Below are 18,991 nucleotides of genomic sequence, written 5' to 3' on the forward strand. Positions count from 1 at the left end.
TGAGTTTCAAAAATTATTCCACCAATTTCAAAAAAAATCGTAGATTCTAGAAATGTTCGCTATTCAAGAAAATTATTTTAAAAAATGTTCACATTTTTTAAATTTTTTTTGAAATAGTATAATTTTGTTATGAATTCAAAATGCGTTCTTTATTTTAGAAAATGTTCAAAAATTTGTAAAATTGTTCACGAATTTAAAAAATATTCATGATTTCAAATATGTGCACGAGTTTAAAAAAATGTTCCTGATTTCACAAAATTGAGAGTGATAGTGTATCTTGGTGATGCATCAAAATGTGGTCATGACCATTGGAAATTGTAAGGCAGATTTTAGAACCCCAAGGATTCAATGGTATATGGATATGGAAAATATAAGATTTCCAATCCTAGTGGGGAAAGGCGGGGAACAAATACTCAATAGGATAGGATCCTTGGTAGGAACTTTTGGTAATAGTTTTCTAGCAAGGGTATGCTGATATGGCAGCCACGTCGTCAGTTTTTTACCTTCCGGGTCGGCTTTGGCAAGTCCCATTCATAGCGTTGTATTTTATTTTATTTTTCCTCCATAAAAAACCAGCCACTTTGTAAAAAGGTCCCCATAAATAAGTTAGTTAGCGAGCAAGCAAAGGGTACGCTAACATGGCAGCCACGTCATCGGCTTTTTACCTTCCGGATCGATTTTGACCTTCTTTGATCAAATTAATGAGTTACTGGACTAAATCCGATCCCTTTTTGAGTTGTTGGCCTAAAATGTGCAACCAATTACTCACTCTTTCAAAACCAATCTTATGTCTTCTTTTGTTTTGAAATAATTAAAGTTTTAGAATTATCCTAAGTCAAACTTCATTGAATTTGATTAAGTCTCAGAAATAGAAGCTTACAGCTCGCCAAATAGTGGGATCATCGGTGATATAAAACGTCTTCTCCACTAGGATGGAAACTTTACCATCTCGACCATATGTCTCTCGTGCAACGGTGTAGCTCATGATCTTCTTTTTTTCTTTTCCAAAAATGATCCAGTCTATTATTAAAGTTCATCAGAAGTATAAAGCACCTTAAACATAATAAAAACTACATCAAAATTCTAAGAAAAAAATGACCATTGCCGCTCTCAGAACAAGCTACCGATGCGTCATTGCCACCGCTTCCTGAGACCACCGAACGACCACTACCGCCGCCAGAACAAACCGCCGACATGCCACTGCCGCCACTATCGGAGCCGGTTTGATCTTGTTGATGACAGCTGGGAGGTCTTCGTGTACGTGCCCCTAAGGACCAATATCTTGAAGCCGCAATTGTTGAACCCTTAAACAGATTTAAAGTATCCGATACCAAATCTTGTCACATAACAAGAAACCCAAATCTCACCGCTCCAAGAAGACTACACGAATCTACGCCGGGCCTCCGTTAAGTACATCCATGAACGAACTCGAGAAAGATCAGAGGTCGAAATACAAACTCGAATAAGAAGCGCCGCCGTCCGTAAACTAAAAACTCATAACCTAAACCAGGCAACCGGGTTCTTCTCCTCGCCGGAGCAACAGAGAGAAGACGAATTCATGGGTCGCCGACAAAGAGAGGTGGCTCATGGTTTTCCTCAGCTTGGTTATCACAACAATGATGTGGTTTATGGTCTTGTGTGGCTTATGGTCCTGCTCAGCTTGGCTTATGGTCCTGCTCAGCTTGGGTATCACAACAAGCGCACTACGGTGTGGCTTAGATCCGGGTCCCTCATTCGCTGTAGTCTAACCACAATGGTTAAGCAATGGAATCTTTTATTCTTGCATTTTCTATTAAGTCTATATAAAAATATATAGACATCTATAACATCAAATTTACTGTGAGAATATATTTTCATATTATATATATTTTATATTGTAGACCTCAATAGATTTTTCTTTAGACATGGTCATTTTTCTTAAGAAAATCGTAGAACTATAATTATTTTGCAACAAGTAAAACTTGTAACAAGCCAAAAGACTTCAAGTACATTTAGGAAAGGAGAAAATAGCACACATAAACTATTTATTCGTTCTTACACACTGATGCGAGTACGTAGGTAAATACACACGACACGTCCACATATGACTGATCACGGCACAGCGGCACTTATTTATGGCTAACTCGGTAGCTAGCTCTACTACTTGTGCATCAGCTCACGACTAGTGGCGCGTCGACGCGTCGGCCATCGATCAGGCGGTCGCCGAGCCGCATGAAGCGCAGTTGCAGGCCGCGCCGCAGGAGCAGTTGGCCCTCCTGTTCGCCCGCCCGGACGGCGTCCCCTCGCGCCCGCACGCGCACGGGTTGCATCCACAGTGCTCGCCGCACCCGCACGTCGTGTGCTCCCCCGCCGCCGCGCCGCTCCTCGCCGAGGTGCACCTGCAGCCCGTGCCGCCGGGGCACGGCACGGCGCACCCGCACTTGTCGTCGCAGCCCATCTCGATCTCCGGCGTGCCTTGTTCGCAGTAGCTCTTCTCAGTTCACCACTATGACCACACTGTATGTATGCCAGAGCACGGGGCTGTAGGGGGTGCGCTGCGCGACTATATGAAGAGTGGGCTTAAGCGGCGGCATGTCTTTCGGACGTCGGAGCTGCCGGCGTGTGGCAGTGGGCGAGGACACGTGGGTTACACGGCAGGAACTAGGGATGATGCGGTGGCAGTGGCACCTACGTACGTCCGCCACGGCCGGAGACGTGTACAATACCTATGAAAACGGCCAAGCCACGGGCATATATACAAAAATGCTACACGTACGGCCTTTTACGGGACTGCTACAAACCCTTCCATAAAATCTCTCAAGCGGTCAAGCCCCCCTGATTTTCACCCGTGTGGGGCCCCTCACATCCCCATCATCCAATTAAAATATGCCAAATCAGAGATCAGCCTGTAAACTTAAGTAAGCTTCCGTATGTCTAGCAAAACTCGGCATATATATCCGGTAGATGGATGGAGCAGTGGTTATGAAAACCTGGACCCTCGTCGTAATCGTTGGAGCTGGTACCACGGACGATAAGGAAGAAGAGCTCAATTCGTGAGCTCAAAAGATACACCCTCATGAACAACGAAATTTTTAAAAAATATCAGGGAAATAACAGACTGGGCCACAAACCAACTAGGTTCGTACAACTTTGACTTTTTGTCTGTAAACATCAATATATTATGTCGAGATTAAAGCATCTCTCTTCCCAGTATAAGAAACCGACGAACCCGGCTAGGTAGGAAAAAAACTAACTAGGGCACAAACCAACTAGGCTTAGTTGAATAATAATCGTTGTAGTCATCCTCCGGTGGCTCGTATATGCACTCCATCTTGTTATCATGCATGTTGTAGCAGGATCCCCAAACACACCTTGCAGTGCCGAAGAGCTCGTTATCAACATGATATATTCGAGTACCGCTCCCATCATCGCTGTTGCTAAAGGTGGCATGGTAAGCATCCATGAATATATCGTAGTTGCCTATACCTTCGTCCTCTGTCACCTTGCGCCAAGCGAGCCTGTTATCTTCCTCAGACTCGGACGCCAACTCAAAGACACGGAACTCGTATGATTCCATCAAAACCTTGACCAAAAGCAGCTTGTGTGGTAGTGCAACAAGGTGGAGGCACTCAAGCTTCTCTGGGATGATACCACCGCACAACCTGAATGCAAAGTTTGACGTCGCTAGTGGCACATCGATTTGATAGAAGATCTTGAGAATCATGGCATCGAACACTGTCGTGACACAATTTCTGTCCATGGCAAACATCTTTCCATCAAAATAGGCAAAGTCGACGAAGCAGTTGTTGATTGAATTATCGTTACCTATTATTGTCCAGGCCGTGTCCCCGGGTCGGCAGAAAACAACGCCATTACTCACGTGCAACCAGTGATACATCATGATCACCATGCCTTCCGTGCTACATGCCGGCGTACCAGGCGGCACATGAACGGCAAAGCGAAAGTAATTTGAAAGTTCGATGTAGTTGGAGTACTCAACAGGACCGTATCGGGAATGGATCTTGATCTTAAACTGCTGATAATGATACCGGGGACGCGGACACGGTTTGTAGAAACTCAAGTAGAAACTACACATGTCGGAAGAATGCGCTTCATCATCCGTCAAGTAACTGCCCTCCTCGGAAGAAGGCACTTCTTGATCATCTATGGGATTATCGTTGGGTTCTTCGCAAACGTGCTTCTCATCGGAAGAAGGCAATTCCACGTCCGACAAATACTGTTTGGATCTTCGCACGAGCTGCCCTCGTCGAATGAAGGCGCTTCTGTATCTGTCAAGTACTCCTCGTTTTGGTCTTGATCTGTGGGTTGATCGACGACTGAAGGACGCGTTTTCCGATCGGAGTTCTTTACGGGATCTTCGGAATAAAAAAGCAATTCCAGGCCAGAGAGGTGCTCATAAACCAGATGCGTAATCCCGGACGCGGCGCTACCATCAAAGGCGGCGTTGAGCTTGGGCAGCGCGGCCGTGGCGCCCGTCGCGAGGTGCGAGAGGTGGCTAGAGACATCGCGGGCGTCGACCACGATGGACCACCCACGCGGCAAGGGGAACACGAGCATGTAGTCCGAGCCATCCTCAATGCCCGCGATGTTCTGAGGGGAAGGAGGCAGGAGGCGAGGCGTTGGTCCCACGGCGGCGCGTCACGTCCGGCAGACTGAGCGGAACGCGGTGAGCCCCTCGACGGGGTCGCGGGTCTTGTGCGCGATGAGATTCAGGACGTCGAAGGGGAGCTTGCAGAGCCAGTCGGGCTGCTCCTGGTCGGCCATCGTCGTGTTGCTTTCGCTTCCGATCGAGAGGCTGAGTTTCTTATTTATCGACTGATCGAAGGGACGCGAGTCGGAAAACTTGATCAGAGGAACCGATCGAAATTTAGTACTCCTACCAGATATATACGTACGTGTGTGTATTTTTTTTGAAACGGAGACAAAAGACTTGCCTTATATATTAATTATAAGAGGAGAATAGAGTTTGTTGAAGATACAACACCCCAAGATACAAATTTTTTTACTCTCGTGGCATGATTGAACCCAATTTTTTTGCACCGGCGGCCACCCATAGAGCCGCGTCTTTCTTGATATTCTGAAGTATGACCATTGATGGCATGCACTTGTGGTGGAAGACGCGAGCATTCCGCTCGTTCCAAATGGCCCATGAGATTAGCATTGCAAGCGAGGCCATGGCCCTCTTGTTAGGAACAAGAGTGTCAGAGAAGCCAATCCATCATTCCTTCGTGGATCGTAGTTGTAGTCATGTGGAAGTATCAAGGTCTTCCCAGTTGCAGCCAAGCCTTGACCATGCCCCAGAGCCTGAGCGTGAACCTGCACTGAAAAATTAGATGATCCACTAATTCCTGCACTTGTTTGCAGAGAGGGTGTAACGCCCACGATGCGGCTATATCTCCCACGTGACGAGGCACGACTTAGAGGCATAACCGCATAGTGGTTTTGTCGCAAGAAGGGTCATCTTCACACAATCCCATGTAATGAACAAGAATGGGATAAAGAGTTGGCTTACAATCGCCACTTCACACAATACATAAATATCATCATGCATCATCCAAAATACAATCATATAGACCGACTACGGTCAAAATCCAGATGAAAATAAGACAACCCCAAATGCTAGATCCCCGATCGTCCCAACTGGGTTCCACTACTGATCATCAGGAAAAGACACATAGTAATGACCACGTTACTCGTCGAACTCCCACTTGAGATCGACGCCATCATCTGCACTGGCATCGTCGGCACCTGCAACTGTTTTGGTAGAATCTGTGAGTCACGGGGACTCAGCAATCTCACACCCGCGAGATCAAGACTATTTAAGCTTATAGAAAAAAGGAGGTGCAAAGCGGTGGATCTGCAGCGGCAAAAGCATATATGGTGGCTAACTTGCGCAAATGAGAGCGAGAAGAGAATCAACGGAACGGACGTCATCTAGCAATGACCAAGAAGAGGTCCTGAACACCTACTTACGTCATACATAACTCAGACCGTGTTCACTTCCCGGACTCCGCCGAGAAGAGACCATCACGGCTACACACGCAGTTGATGTATTTTAATTGGGTCAAGTGACAAGTTATCTACAACCGGACATTAACAAATTCCCATCTACCTCATAACCGCGGGCACGGCTTTCGAAAGATAATACCCTGCAGGGGTGTCCCAACTTAGCCCATACTAAGCTCTCACGGTCAACGAAGGATAAACCTTCTCCCGGAAAGACCCGATCAGTCTCGGAATCCCGGTTTACAAGACATCTCGACAATGGTAAAACAAGACCAGCAAAGCCACCCGAATGTGCCGACAAATCCCGATAGGAGCTGCACATATCTCGTTCTCAGGGCACACCGGATGAGACATCCTACGAGTAAAACCAGACCTCGAGTTTCCAGGAGGGGGCCCCGCAGTCTGCTCAGTTCGGACCAACACTCGAAGGAGCACTGGCCCGGGGGGGTTAAAATAAGATGACCCTCGGGCTCGCGAAAATCCGGGGGAAAAGGCTTAGGTAGCAAATAGTAAAACCAAGGTTGGGCCTTGCTGGAGGAGTTTTATTCAAAGCGAACTGTCAAGGGGGTCCCATAAATCACCCGACCGTGTAAGGAACGCAAACTCAAGGAACATAATCCCGGTATAACAGTAACTAGGGCGGCAAGAGTGGAACAAAACACCAGGCATAAGGCCGAGCCTTCCACCCTTTACCAAAATATATAGATGCATTAATTAAATAAGAGATAATGTGATATCCCAACATATCCATGTTCCGACATGGAACAAACTTCAACTTCACCTGCAACTAGCAACGCTATAAGAGGGGCTGAGCAAAAGCGGTAACATAGCCAAACAACGGTTTGCTAGGAAAGGATGGTTAGGGCTGACATGGCTAAAATGGGAGACATGATATAGCAAGTGATAGGTAGCGGCGCATGGCAATAGAGCGAACAACTAGCAAAGCAAAGATAGAAGTGATTTCGAGGGGTGGTCATCTTGCCTGCAAGGTTCTCAGAGTTGTCGAAAGCTTGATCCTCGTAAGCGTACTCGACATGTTCCTCATTCACGAACTCGTCTCCCGGCTCTACCCAAGACAAGAACACAAACAAACGGAACCACAATCAACAACGAGGAATGCGCAAGCAACATGATGCAAAACATGTATGATATGCAAGATATGATATGCGATGCATATGCGTGCTCCGGAAGGAAAATGATTAACATGGCAGTAACTTGGCAAACCAAGCATGCCACTGGAAAGATGAGATGATTTCGGTCGAAATCGATATAAAGATCACCGGAATCGGATGCACGGTTTGCAAATGGCAAGCAAAACAAGAATGACACGAATCTACGATTAACAGCATGATAGCACTTAAAATGCAACAAGTAGCAATGCTACATCACCCTAACATAGCAACAAAGCACATGGAAGTAATCTACAGGAGATGCTTGACAAAAGATGAACACTGAGCTACGGCTAGTTCACAACATATCAAGCTCAAACAAGCATGGCAAAAGTGCAAAAGATTACAGGTTCACAGACTTAGTGAAAAACTGGACATGGCAGAAATCAGCATCAGGTAGCTATGTTCAGAGCACGAAATCAACATGCTACAGGAACTTAACATAGCAAAACAAGGCATGGTAGTGTTCTACTAAATGCACATGACAAAAGTCCCTTACTGACCATAAGCCAAAAAGGACCAGAAGGTATGATAGCAAGCATGTAAACATAGCAAGTTTCGTTATCAGGTTTCAGACTTGGCAGAAAACAGAGCATGGCAGAAATATTAATATGGAGGTCTTTTTGTGAGCTTGATGCACTCACTACAGAGCAATGCATGACAACCAAGCATACCTACAGCAACATTACATGTTTATGAAGCTATCCATGGCAAAAACAAATGCATCGCATGTATGGATCAACTACAATAAGCTTGGCAAAAATGCATGTCATGTTAAGAATCTGCCAGAAATATTTTATATCAAAAGTAGAGCAAGATCGAGTCATGCTATGGCACTCCATAATTGCAACCAATTACAGGAATGGATCAATTACAACTATAGCTACAAAACATCCTTACTGAATATCTCCAAAATATGCATGGATCTCTCTGTAGCATCAAGTTTACATGGCAACAAAATTACAGCAGACGAGGACTTAGAGAAATCACTAAGTCCCTGAAATCAGAAATATGACGGGGCCTACTTTGCATGCTTGTGCTAGTCACCACATTTATCACAAAAATACATGGACTACATCATTGAAAAGATAGCATGGCATACTTCAAAACACATGTAGAGCTCATGCTCAAAAGATGCACAGAATAAATGATACAAAAATGACAAATCTCCAAGTTCTGATAAGAACCAGAGATTAACAGCAACTAGCCCTCTTCCAACGAAGATTTGGGCATCAACATGACCTCTAAAGAACCTGGTGCAATTGAACAAAATTAAGAGCATCACGAGACGAACAATTTTACATATTACACGCGCGAATCGGAGTTACATGCAAGGAGTTATGGCATCGGGAACAGGAGCACATGCGGATAAAATTTCCAGACTTAGAAAAAAAAGGAGGGGCGAGGTCAACGCGTACTGTAGCTCTGGATCGGGATCTGGCCGTCCTCGTCCTCGAGGGAGCTCGAGCTCGCCGACGGGCTACTGGAGAGGGGAGGCGACGGCGGCGGGTCGCCGGAGGGAGGAGGAGGCGGGGCCGGCGGCGTCGGAGGAGGAGGCCGACGGCGGGCACGGGCGGCGGAGGAGGGGCGCCGGCGGCGGCCTCGGGAGGCGCGTCGGGCGGCGGAGGAGGGGCGCCGGCGGCGGCCTCGGGAGGCGCGTCGGGCGGCGGCGGAGATGGCGGGGCCGGCCGGCGGCGATGGCGGCGGCGGCGGGTCGCCGGACGTCGGTGGCGCGGGCGGGCGCGGAGGCGGCGGCCGGCTCGGGCCCATGAGGGCCGGCGATGGGCCTGCGGGCTGGCAGCGCGGTGGAGAGGCCGGCGGGACACGTGGCGCTCCACGATTGGACGGGGCGCGGCGGCGGACGTTGTCCGGCGCGGGCGGACGCGTCCGGCGCGGCGCGGAGGGAGGAGCTAGGGTTCGTCTGCAGTTGTAATTTCGGGATGCCCAGCAATTTATAGGTAGAAGGAGCTAGGAGGCTCCAAATGAGGTGCGGTTTTTGCCCACACGATCGTGATCGAACGACCTAGAGCATGGAAGAGAGTTTGGTGGGTTTTGGGCTAGTTTTAGAGGGGTTTTTTGCTGGACACTCAAATGGACTTTGCGGATGCCCGGTTAACCGTTGGAGTACCAAACGACCTCCGAATGGAAAGAAACTTGACCGGTAGTCTCCGGGTGGTATAAGAAGACCACTTGACAAGCCTCGGTCAATTCCGAGAAAGTTTGACACACGCACACGAAAGAAAACTAGAGGGGTGCACCGGAGGAGATAGGAGCGCCGGATTGCAAAACGGACAATGGGGAAAATGCTCGGATGCATGAGACGAACACGTATGCGAATGCAATGCACATGATGACATGATAAGAAAAGGCATGACATGACAAAATACAAAACGAAAGACAAAACCCGACAACGGAGGGAATAACATAACACATAGCCGGAAATGGCAAGAGTCGGAGTTACAAATATGGCAAGTTACATGCGGGGTGTTACAACACTCCACCACTACGAGAGGATCTTGTCCCGAGATCTAGGACTGAAAGAACTCCGGATATTCGGAACGGAGATGGTCCTCGCGTTCCCAGGTGGCTTCCCGGTCGGAATGGTGCGACCACTTCACTTTCAGGAATTTGATTGACTTGTTGCGAGTCTTGCGCTCAGTTTCTTCAAGAATAGCAACGGGGTGCTCATGACAAGACAAATCTTCCTGGAGGTCAATCTCTTCGAAGTTGATAGTGCGCTCAGGCGTCTTGAAGCACTTGCGGAGCTGTGACACGTGGAACACATCGTGCACGTTCGCGAAGTTGGAAGGAAGCTCAAGTTGATAGGCGAGGTCGCCTCTTTTGCCAATGATCTTGAAAGGACCCACGTATCTAGGGGCAAGCTTCCCTTTGATACCGAAGCGACGAGTGCCTTTCATTGGAGAGACGCGGAGGTAGACATGGTCTCCGATCTCGAAAGCCAAATCACGATGCTTACTATCATAGTAACTCTTCTGACGCGATTGCGCGGCTTTGAGATTATCACGGATGACTTTACACATTTCTTCAGCTTCAGTGATTAAGTCATTGCCAAGAAGTTGGCGTTCACCAGTCTCTGACCAATTGAGAGGAGTACGGCACTTTCTGCCATAGAGAATCTCGAATGGGGCCTTGCCCGAACTCGCTTGGAAGCTGTTGTTGTAGGAGAATTCAGCATAAGGAAGACAATCTTCCCATTTCATGCCAAAGGAAATGACACAAGCCCTGAGCATATCTTCAAGAATTTGATTGACTCGCTCGACTTGGCCACTAGTTTGAGGGTGGAAAGCTGTGCTGAAGCGAATATTTGTGCCCATGGCCTTCTGGAAGGAGTCCCAGAACTTAGAGGTGAAGATGCTTCCACGATCTGAAGAAATCAATTGTGGAATGCCGTGCAAAGAGACAATTCTGGAGGTGTAGAGCTCTGCCAGCTGAGCTGCTGTGATGGATTCTTTGATAGGAAGGAAATGAGCCACTTTAGAAAGCTTGTCAATGACAACGAAGATAGCGTCATTTCCGCGCTTGGACTTGGGAAATCCAGTCACGAAGTCCATTTCGATATGATCAAACTTCCATTCTGGGATAGCAAGAGGTTGGAGGAGACCAGCTGGTCGTTGGTGTTCTGCTTTCACTCTTCGCAGACATCACATTCATTCACGAATTGAGCAATTTCTCGCTTCATTCGAGTCCACCAATACGACTGCTTGAGGTCATGATACATCTTCGTACTTCCAGGATGAATGGAAAGGAGAGAATTGTGCGCCTCGTTCATTATGACTTTCCTTAGATCACCTTTCGGAACCACAATCCGGTCCTCGAAGAACAAAGTGTCTCTGTCATCAATGCGATAGCACTTGTATTTGGAAAGACCCTTGTCGATACCACGTTTCACCTTCTTCACCATGGCATCAAGGAGTTGTGCCTCACGAATTTGATCTTCCAAAGTAGGAGATACTATGAGGTTGGCAAGAAAGCCTTGAGGAACAACTTGGAGATTCAGCTTGCGGAAAGCTTCACAAAGATCCGGTTGGAAAGGCTTGAGAATTAAGCTGTTGCAATAAGCCTTCCTGCTTAAAGCATCTGCAATGACATTTGCTTTGCCTGGAGTATATTCGATACTCGGATTGTACTCTTGAATCATTTCGACCCATCGAGTCTGCCTGAGGTTGAGGTTGGGCTGAGTGAAGATATACTTGAGACTCTTGTGATCAGTGAAAATGTCCACTTGTCTTCCCAACAAGAGATGTCTCCACGTAATCAATGCATGGACAACTGCCGCCAACTCAAGATCGTGAGTGGGGTAGTTCTTCTCGTTGGGCTTCAACTGCCGAGAGGTATAGGCCACAACTTTCTTCTCTTGCATTAACACAGCACCGAGACCTTGGAGAGAAGCATCACAGAAAACTTCATACGGCTTGGATTCATCAGGAGGAGTCAAGACAGGAGCTGTGACTAGTTTCTCTTTGAGAGTGTTGAAAGCAACGTCACACTCAGGAGACCAGACATACTTCACATGCTTCTGTAGGAGGTTGGAAAGAGGCTTTGCAATCTTGGAGAAATTCTCAACGAATCTTCGGCAATAGCTTGCAAGACCCAGAAAACTGCGGAGCTGCTTGACATTTTGAGGAGGTTCCCAATCCAGAACTGCGGACACCTTCTCGGGGTTAACAGCGATGCCCTTGGCAGAGATGATGTGACCAAGGAAAAGAACTTCATCGAGCCAAAACTCACATTTGGAGAACTTCGCATAGAATTGATACTCTCTGAGCTTGTCGAGCACCAATCGCAAATGTTTGGCATGATCCTGCTTATTCTTGGAGAAGACCAAGATATCATCGAGATACACCAGAACGAATTCATTGGTATAGGGGTTGAAGATGAAATTCATCATCCGAGAGAACACTGGAGGAGCATTGACAAGGCCGAAAGACACGACAGTATATTCATAAGAACCAAAGCTTGTTCTGAATGCTGTCTTGGGAATATCTTCTTCACGAATGCGAATCTGATGATAACCCATACGAAGGTCAAGCTTCGAGAATACTTTAGCACCTTTGAGTTGCTCAAATAGCTCATTGATGTTGGGAAGTGGATACTTGTTCTTGATTGTCTTCTTGTTCAATGGACGGTAGTCGACACAAAGTCGGTCCGTGCCATCCTTCTTCTTGACAAAAAGAACACCACAACCCCATGGAGAAGAACTCGGTCTGATCAAACCCAGACGTTCTTGTTCATCGAGCTGCTTCTTCAATTCCTTCAGCTCGTTGGGTCCAAGCTTGTATGGACGCTTGCAAACGGGTTCAGTGCCAGGCTCTAGTTCGATAACGAACTCAACTGGCCGATGAGGAGGCATACCCGGAAGCTCTTCTGGAAAGACATCTTGATACTCGCAAACGACTGGAATTTGAGAGATGGCATTCAATTCGCCCTTCTCATTGAGAGAGAAAAACCGAATGGTTTCATCACGAGCGGCAAAAATAATCACATCCTCAGACGAGTGTGTCAATTGAATTTCCCTGGCAGCACAATCAAGTTGAGCCTTGTGCTTAGAAAGCCAGTCCATCCCGAGAATTAGATCAATATCCGAGTCACCAAGAACAATTGGAGAAGACTGGAATCTATAGTCGCCCATCTTGATGGAGACATCGGGAGCAACCAAACTAGAAGACAAAAGCTTACCCGGAGAAACAACTTGCATAACTTTGGATAAAATCTCTGTGTCAACATTGTGCTTCGATGCAAATGGGTATGACAAGAAAGAATGCGATGCACCAGTATCAAAAAGAACTTTTGCAGGAATATCATTAACAGGAGAGATTACCCATTATCACATCAGTAGATTCCTCCGCTTGAGCTGCATTCATCATGTTCACCTTTGCAGACTTTGGATTATGCTTGACCACTGCATTGCTGGAAGATCTGACAGGAGGAGGAGGAGGAAGACGCCTCTGGTTGAAGCACTTGTTAGCATAGTGACCTTTCTGCTGACATTTGTTGCAAGTCACCTCTGAGAGTGGACGGTGATAAGGAGCATTGGACTTTGGAGCTTGATTCTGAGACTTGTTCTGATAGCCAGAGTTGGAAGAGTTGGAAGAACCATGGCCACCTTTGTTCTTCTGCTGGTAAGGCTGACGAAACGGAGGAGGAGGAGGCAACCAGAACTTCTGTTGCTTAGCTGTCACAAGTGAGGAAGAAGAAGACTGAACTGCGTCTCTGACTCTCTTCTTAGAAGCCTCACACTTGAGCTGAGCAGCCTCTTGCTTCAGTGCCATATTGTAGAATTGATCAAACTGAGTAGGCTCAACAAGAACGAGAGCTAACTGCAGATCCTCTTTAAGGCCACCTCTGAAGTGATAGATCATGCTCTTCTCATCAGGAACGTCTTGTTTAGCGAAGCGAGCAAGTTTCTGAAACTGAATGTTGTATTGATACACAGACATGTTGCCTTGCTTGAGATTGCGGAACTCCTCACGCTTGCTCTCAACAACACTTTGTGGAATGTGGTGCGCTTTGAAGTCCCGACAGAAGTCAGTCCAAGTGATCACACGACCTCCTCTGGAATCTTTGTATTGTTGATACCAATCAGCAGCTTGGTCCTTGAGCTGGAAAGAAGCGAACTTGACAAAGTCCTCAGGCCTGACATTGCTACATTCAAAATGCTTGTTGATGTCCACGAGCCAATCATCGGCATCCGTGGCCTCGGCACAGTAGCTGAAAGACTTGGGCTGATTTGCGAGAAACTGGTTGAGAGTGGCAAAGTGAAACTGATTGTTGCCTTGACCTTGATTGCCTTGATTGCCTTGCCCTTGAGTACGTTCTTGCAAGAGTTGCAGAATCATCTGAGCATTGGCGTTGGTGGCTGCCATGATTGCTTGCCATGCCTCCGGAGGTGGAGGTGGTGGCGGAGGGTTCGCTTGACTCCCTTCATTGCGATCCGGATTCTGACGCGTTGGCGGAGCCATCCTGAAGAGGGTGACATCCGTTAGCATCTTGATAGACAAATAGATAAGTAGAATCAACGGATAGAAATTGCAACATATAGTCTTCACAATAAACATTCGAACGAAGATGAACGAATGAATTCCGTAGTAAATCATCACACTTCCATAAGTTGAGAAGCCACTTGAAAAAGATATGGAATGAACATATGAATTCGAAGCAACTCGAATACCACAATACAAAATAAAACAAAGTATTGGCTTGCAGAATAAGCCGGAACAAACATATGATAGATATTTCGTCCGAAGTTTTCGTGGTGGGGCCCACACGGGCTCAATCGTACAGCACCATCATGTACAAGGCTGTGCACATGACATACGAAGCGTCCCCGAGTCGGCAAAGCCATGGACTCTTTAAGACACAACGAGACCACTGTAAAATCAACCGTGGAAAGGCGGACCACTAGACGTCGAACCCCAATCTCATATCATGCGTCTGTCGGAAAGATATCCTAAGGCTACTTGAATTCCCACTTATAAACTCCCGAAACTTTCTGGTTATGCAATCTGGTGTAGGGGATACAGGGGACACAAAATATATCACCCAAACTAACAATCCCTAGATCCAGCTGTATCCATCCGTCAACACATAACCAAGAAACCTTCGGAAATCGTTTACCTCAACCTTCGAAAAACATCCGTTATACAAGTTATGGCAATACTCCCGAACTCCCGCCCCAGTACTGGGTGGCGTCGAGGTGATCTCACCAACAACTGCATAAAAGAGATTTCGATGTCGGCGAAACTCAGGTATTCCAGAACTGCAACGATAAAATTGTGACGACAACACCTCGGAGCTCAACTCCCCGGGACACTGCCACAACCCCTAAATGTCAGGAGGCACCAAGAACAATGTTCTCGTCACAAATCCATCGGAACGATTCCAAGATACCCGCGTGATCCTAAAATTTTTTTAGTGAAATTTGAGGAGAGAGTAGTCAAAACTTCTACGTCAGGAGACCTCACCAGAGCGACGAAGGGACTGAGGAGTAAAAAGAATCCTACTCTCCGATATATATAATCCTAAGACTCAAAACATTTTTGTTCTAGACTCAACAACGCCAGCGATTCGATCAAGCAGGGGGCTCCTAAGTCGGGGATGGCTCTGATTACCAACTTGTAACGCCCACGATGCGGCTATATCTCCCACGTGTCGAGGCACGACTTAGAGGCATAACCGCATAGTGGTTTTGTCGCAAGAAGGGTCATCTTCACACAATCCCATGTAATGAACAAGAATGGGATAAAGAGTTGGCTTACAATCGCCACTTCACACAATACATAAATATCATCATACATCATCCAAAATACAATCATATAGACCGACTACGGTCAAAATCCAGATGAAAATAAGACAACCCCAAATGCTAGATCCCCGATCGTCCCAACTGGGCTCCACTACTGATCATCAGGAAAAGACACATAGTAACGACCACGTTCCTCGTCGAACTCCCACTTGAGATCGACGCCATCATCTGCACTGGCATCGTCGGCACCTGCAACTGTTTTGGTAGAATCTGTGAGTCACGGGGACTCAGCAATCTCACACCCGCGAGATCAAGACTATTTAAGCTTATAGGAAAAGGAGGTGCAAAGAGGTGGAGCTGCAGCGGCAAAAGCATATATGGTGGCTAACTTGCGCAAATGAGAGCGAGAAGAGAAGCAACGGAACGGACGTCATCTAGCAATGACCAAGAAGTGATCCTGAACACCTACTTACGTCATACATAACTCAGACCGTGTTCACTTCCCGGACTCCGCCGAGAAGAGACCATCACGGCTACACACGCAGTTGATGTATTTTAATTGGGTCAAGTGACAAGTTATCTACAACCGGACATTAACAAATTCCCATCTGCCTCATAACCGCGGGCACGGCTTTCGAAAGATAATACCCTGCAGGGGTGTCCCAACTTAGCCCATCATAAGCTCTCACGGTCAACGAAGGATAAACCTTCTCCCGGAAAGACCCGATCAGTCTCGGAATCCCGGTTTACAAGACATCTCGACAATGGTAAAACAAGACCAGCAAAGCCACCCGAATGTGCCGACAAATCCCGATAGGAGCTGCACATATCTCGTTCTCAGGGCACACCGGATGAGACATCCTACGAGTAAAACCAGACCTCGAGTTTCCAGGAGGGGCCCCGCAGTCTGCTCAGTTCGGACCAACACTCGAAGGAGCACTGGCCCGGGGGGTTAAAATAAGATGACCCTCGGGCTCGCGAAAACCCGGGGGAAAAGGCTTAGGTAGCAAATGGTAAAACCAAGGTTGGGCCTTGCTGGAGGAGTTTTATTCAAGGCGAACTGTCAAGGGGGTCCCATAAATCACCCGACCGTGTAAGGAACGCAAACTCAAGGAACATAATCCCGGTATAACAGTAACTAGGGCGGCAAGAGTGGAACAAAACACCAGGCATAAGGCCGAGCCTTCCACCCTTTACCAAAATATATAGATGCATTAATTAAATAAGAGATATTGTGATATCCCAACATATCCATGTTCCGACATGGAACAAACTTCAACTTCACCTGCAACTAGCAACGCTATAAGAGGGGCTGAGCAAAAGCGGTAACTTAGCCAAACAACGGTTTGCTAGGAAAGGATGGTTAGGGCTGACATGGCTAAAATGGGAGACATGATATAGCAAGTGATAGGTAGCGGAGCATGGCAATAGAGCGAACAACTAGCATAGCAAAGATAGAAGTGATTTCGAGGGGTGGTCATCTTGCCTGCAAGGTTCTCAGAGTTGTCGAAAGCTTGATCCTCGTAAGCGTACTCGACAGGTTCCTCGTTCACGAACTCGTCTCCCGGCTCTACCCAAGACAAGAACACAAACAAACGGAACCACAATCAACAACGAGAAATGCGCAAGCAACATGATGCAAAACATGTATGATATGCAAGATATGATATGCGATGCATATGCGTGCTCCGGAAGGAAAATGATGAACATGGCAGTAACTTGGCAAACCAAGCATGCCACTGGAAAGATGAGATGATTTCGGTCGAAATCGATATAAAGATCACCGGAATCGGATGCACGGTTTGCAAATGGCAAGCAAAACAAGAATGACACGAATCTGCGATAAACAGCAAGATAGCACTTAAAATGCAACAAGTAACAATGCTACAGCACCCCAACATAGCAACAAAGCACATGGAAGTAATCTACAGGAGATGCTTGACAAAAGATGAACACTGAGCTACGGCTAGTTCACAACATATCAAGCTCAAACAAGCATGGCAAAAGTGCAAAAGATTACAGGTTCACAGACTTAGTGAAAAACTGGACATGGCAGAAATCAGCATCAGGTAGCAATGTTCAGAGCACGAAATCAACATGCTACAGGAACTTAACATAGCAAAACAAGGCATGGTAGTGTTCTACTAAATGCACATGACAAAAGTCCCTTACTGACCATAAGCCAAAAAGGACCAGAAGATATGATGGCAAGCATGTAAACATAGCAAGTTTCGTTATCAGGTTTCAGACTTAGCAGAAAACAGAGCATGGCAGAAATATTAATATGTAGGCCTCTTTGTGAGCTTGATGCACTCACTACAGAGCAATGCATGACAAACCAAGCATACCTACAGCAAGATGGCATGTTTATGAAGCTATCCATGGCAAGAACAATTGCATAGCATGTATGGATCAACTACAATAAGCTTGGCAAAAATGCATATCATGTTAAGAATCTGCCAGAAATATTTTATAGCAAAAGTAGAGCAAGATTGAGTCATGCTATGGCACTCCATAATTGCAAACAATTGCAGGAATGGATCAATTACAACTATAGCTACAAAACATCCTTACTGAACATCTCCAAAATATGCATGGATCTCTCTGTAGCATCAAGTTTACATGGCAACAAAATTACAGCAGACAAGGACTTAGAGAAATCACTAAGTCCCTGAAATCAGAAATATTACGGGGCCTACCTTTGCATGCTTGTGCTAGTCACACAGTGATCACAAAAATACATGGACTACACATTGGAAAGATGGCATGGCATACTTCAAAACACAATGTAGAGCTCATGCTCAAAAGATGCACAGAATAAATGATACAAAAATGACAAATCTCCAAAGTTCTGATAAGAACCAGAGATTAACAGCAACTAGCCCTGCTTCCAACGAAGATTTGGGCATCAACATGACCTCTAATGAACCTGGTGCAATTGAACAAAATGAAGAGCATCACGAGACGAACAATTTGACATATTACACGCGCGAATCGGAGTACATGCAAGGAGTTATGCATCTGGGAACAGAGCACATGCGGATAAAATTTCCAGACTTAGAAAAGAAAGGAGGGGTCGAGGTCAACGCGTACTTGTAGCTCTGATCGGATCGTGGCCGTCCTCGTCCTCGAGGGAGCTCGAGCTCGCCGAACGTGGCTACTGGAGAGGGGATGGCGACGGGCGGCGGAGTCGCCGGAGGGAGGAGGAGGCGGGCGGGCGGCGCGGAGGAGGGGGCGCGGCGGGCCGGGGCGGCGGAGGAGGCGCGCGCGCCGGGAGGCGCGCGGCGGCGGCGGGGGAGCGGGGCGGCCGGCGGCGAGCGCGCGGCGGCGGCGGCGCCGGCGCGGGGCGCGGGCGGGCGCGGAGGCGGCGGCCGGCGGGCCCGGGGGCGGCGGCGCGGTGGAGCCGGCGGGACACGTGGCGCTCACGATTGGACGGGACGTCGCGCGGGCGGACGCGTCCGGCGCGGCGCGGAGGGAGGAGCTAGGGTTCGTCTGCAGTTGTAATTCGGAATGCCCACCAATTATATAGGTCGCCCACACGATCGTGATCGAA

The 18,991-nt window shown here is 47.4% G+C and overlaps 1 protein-coding gene across 1 annotated transcript; it reads right to left on the minus strand.

The window, feature by feature from the left end:
* Positions 1–1,990: 1,990 nt before the first annotated feature.
* LOC123168617 (EC protein I/II-like) lies at positions 1,991–2,522 on the minus strand. Its single transcript, XM_044586504.1, has one exon. The coding sequence runs from the start codon at positions 2,435–2,437 to the stop codon at positions 2,192–2,194; it is 246 nt and encodes an 81-aa protein (XP_044442439.1). The 5' UTR covers positions 2,438–2,522; the 3' UTR covers positions 1,991–2,191.
* Between the last annotated feature and the right edge of the window lie 16,469 nt (positions 2,523–18,991).

Source organism: Triticum aestivum, chromosome 1D (genome assembly GCF_018294505.1).
Source record: "Triticum aestivum cultivar Chinese Spring chromosome 1D, IWGSC CS RefSeq v2.1, whole genome shotgun sequence".
Classification (NCBI taxonomy): Eukaryota; Viridiplantae; Streptophyta; class Magnoliopsida; order Poales; family Poaceae; genus Triticum; species Triticum aestivum.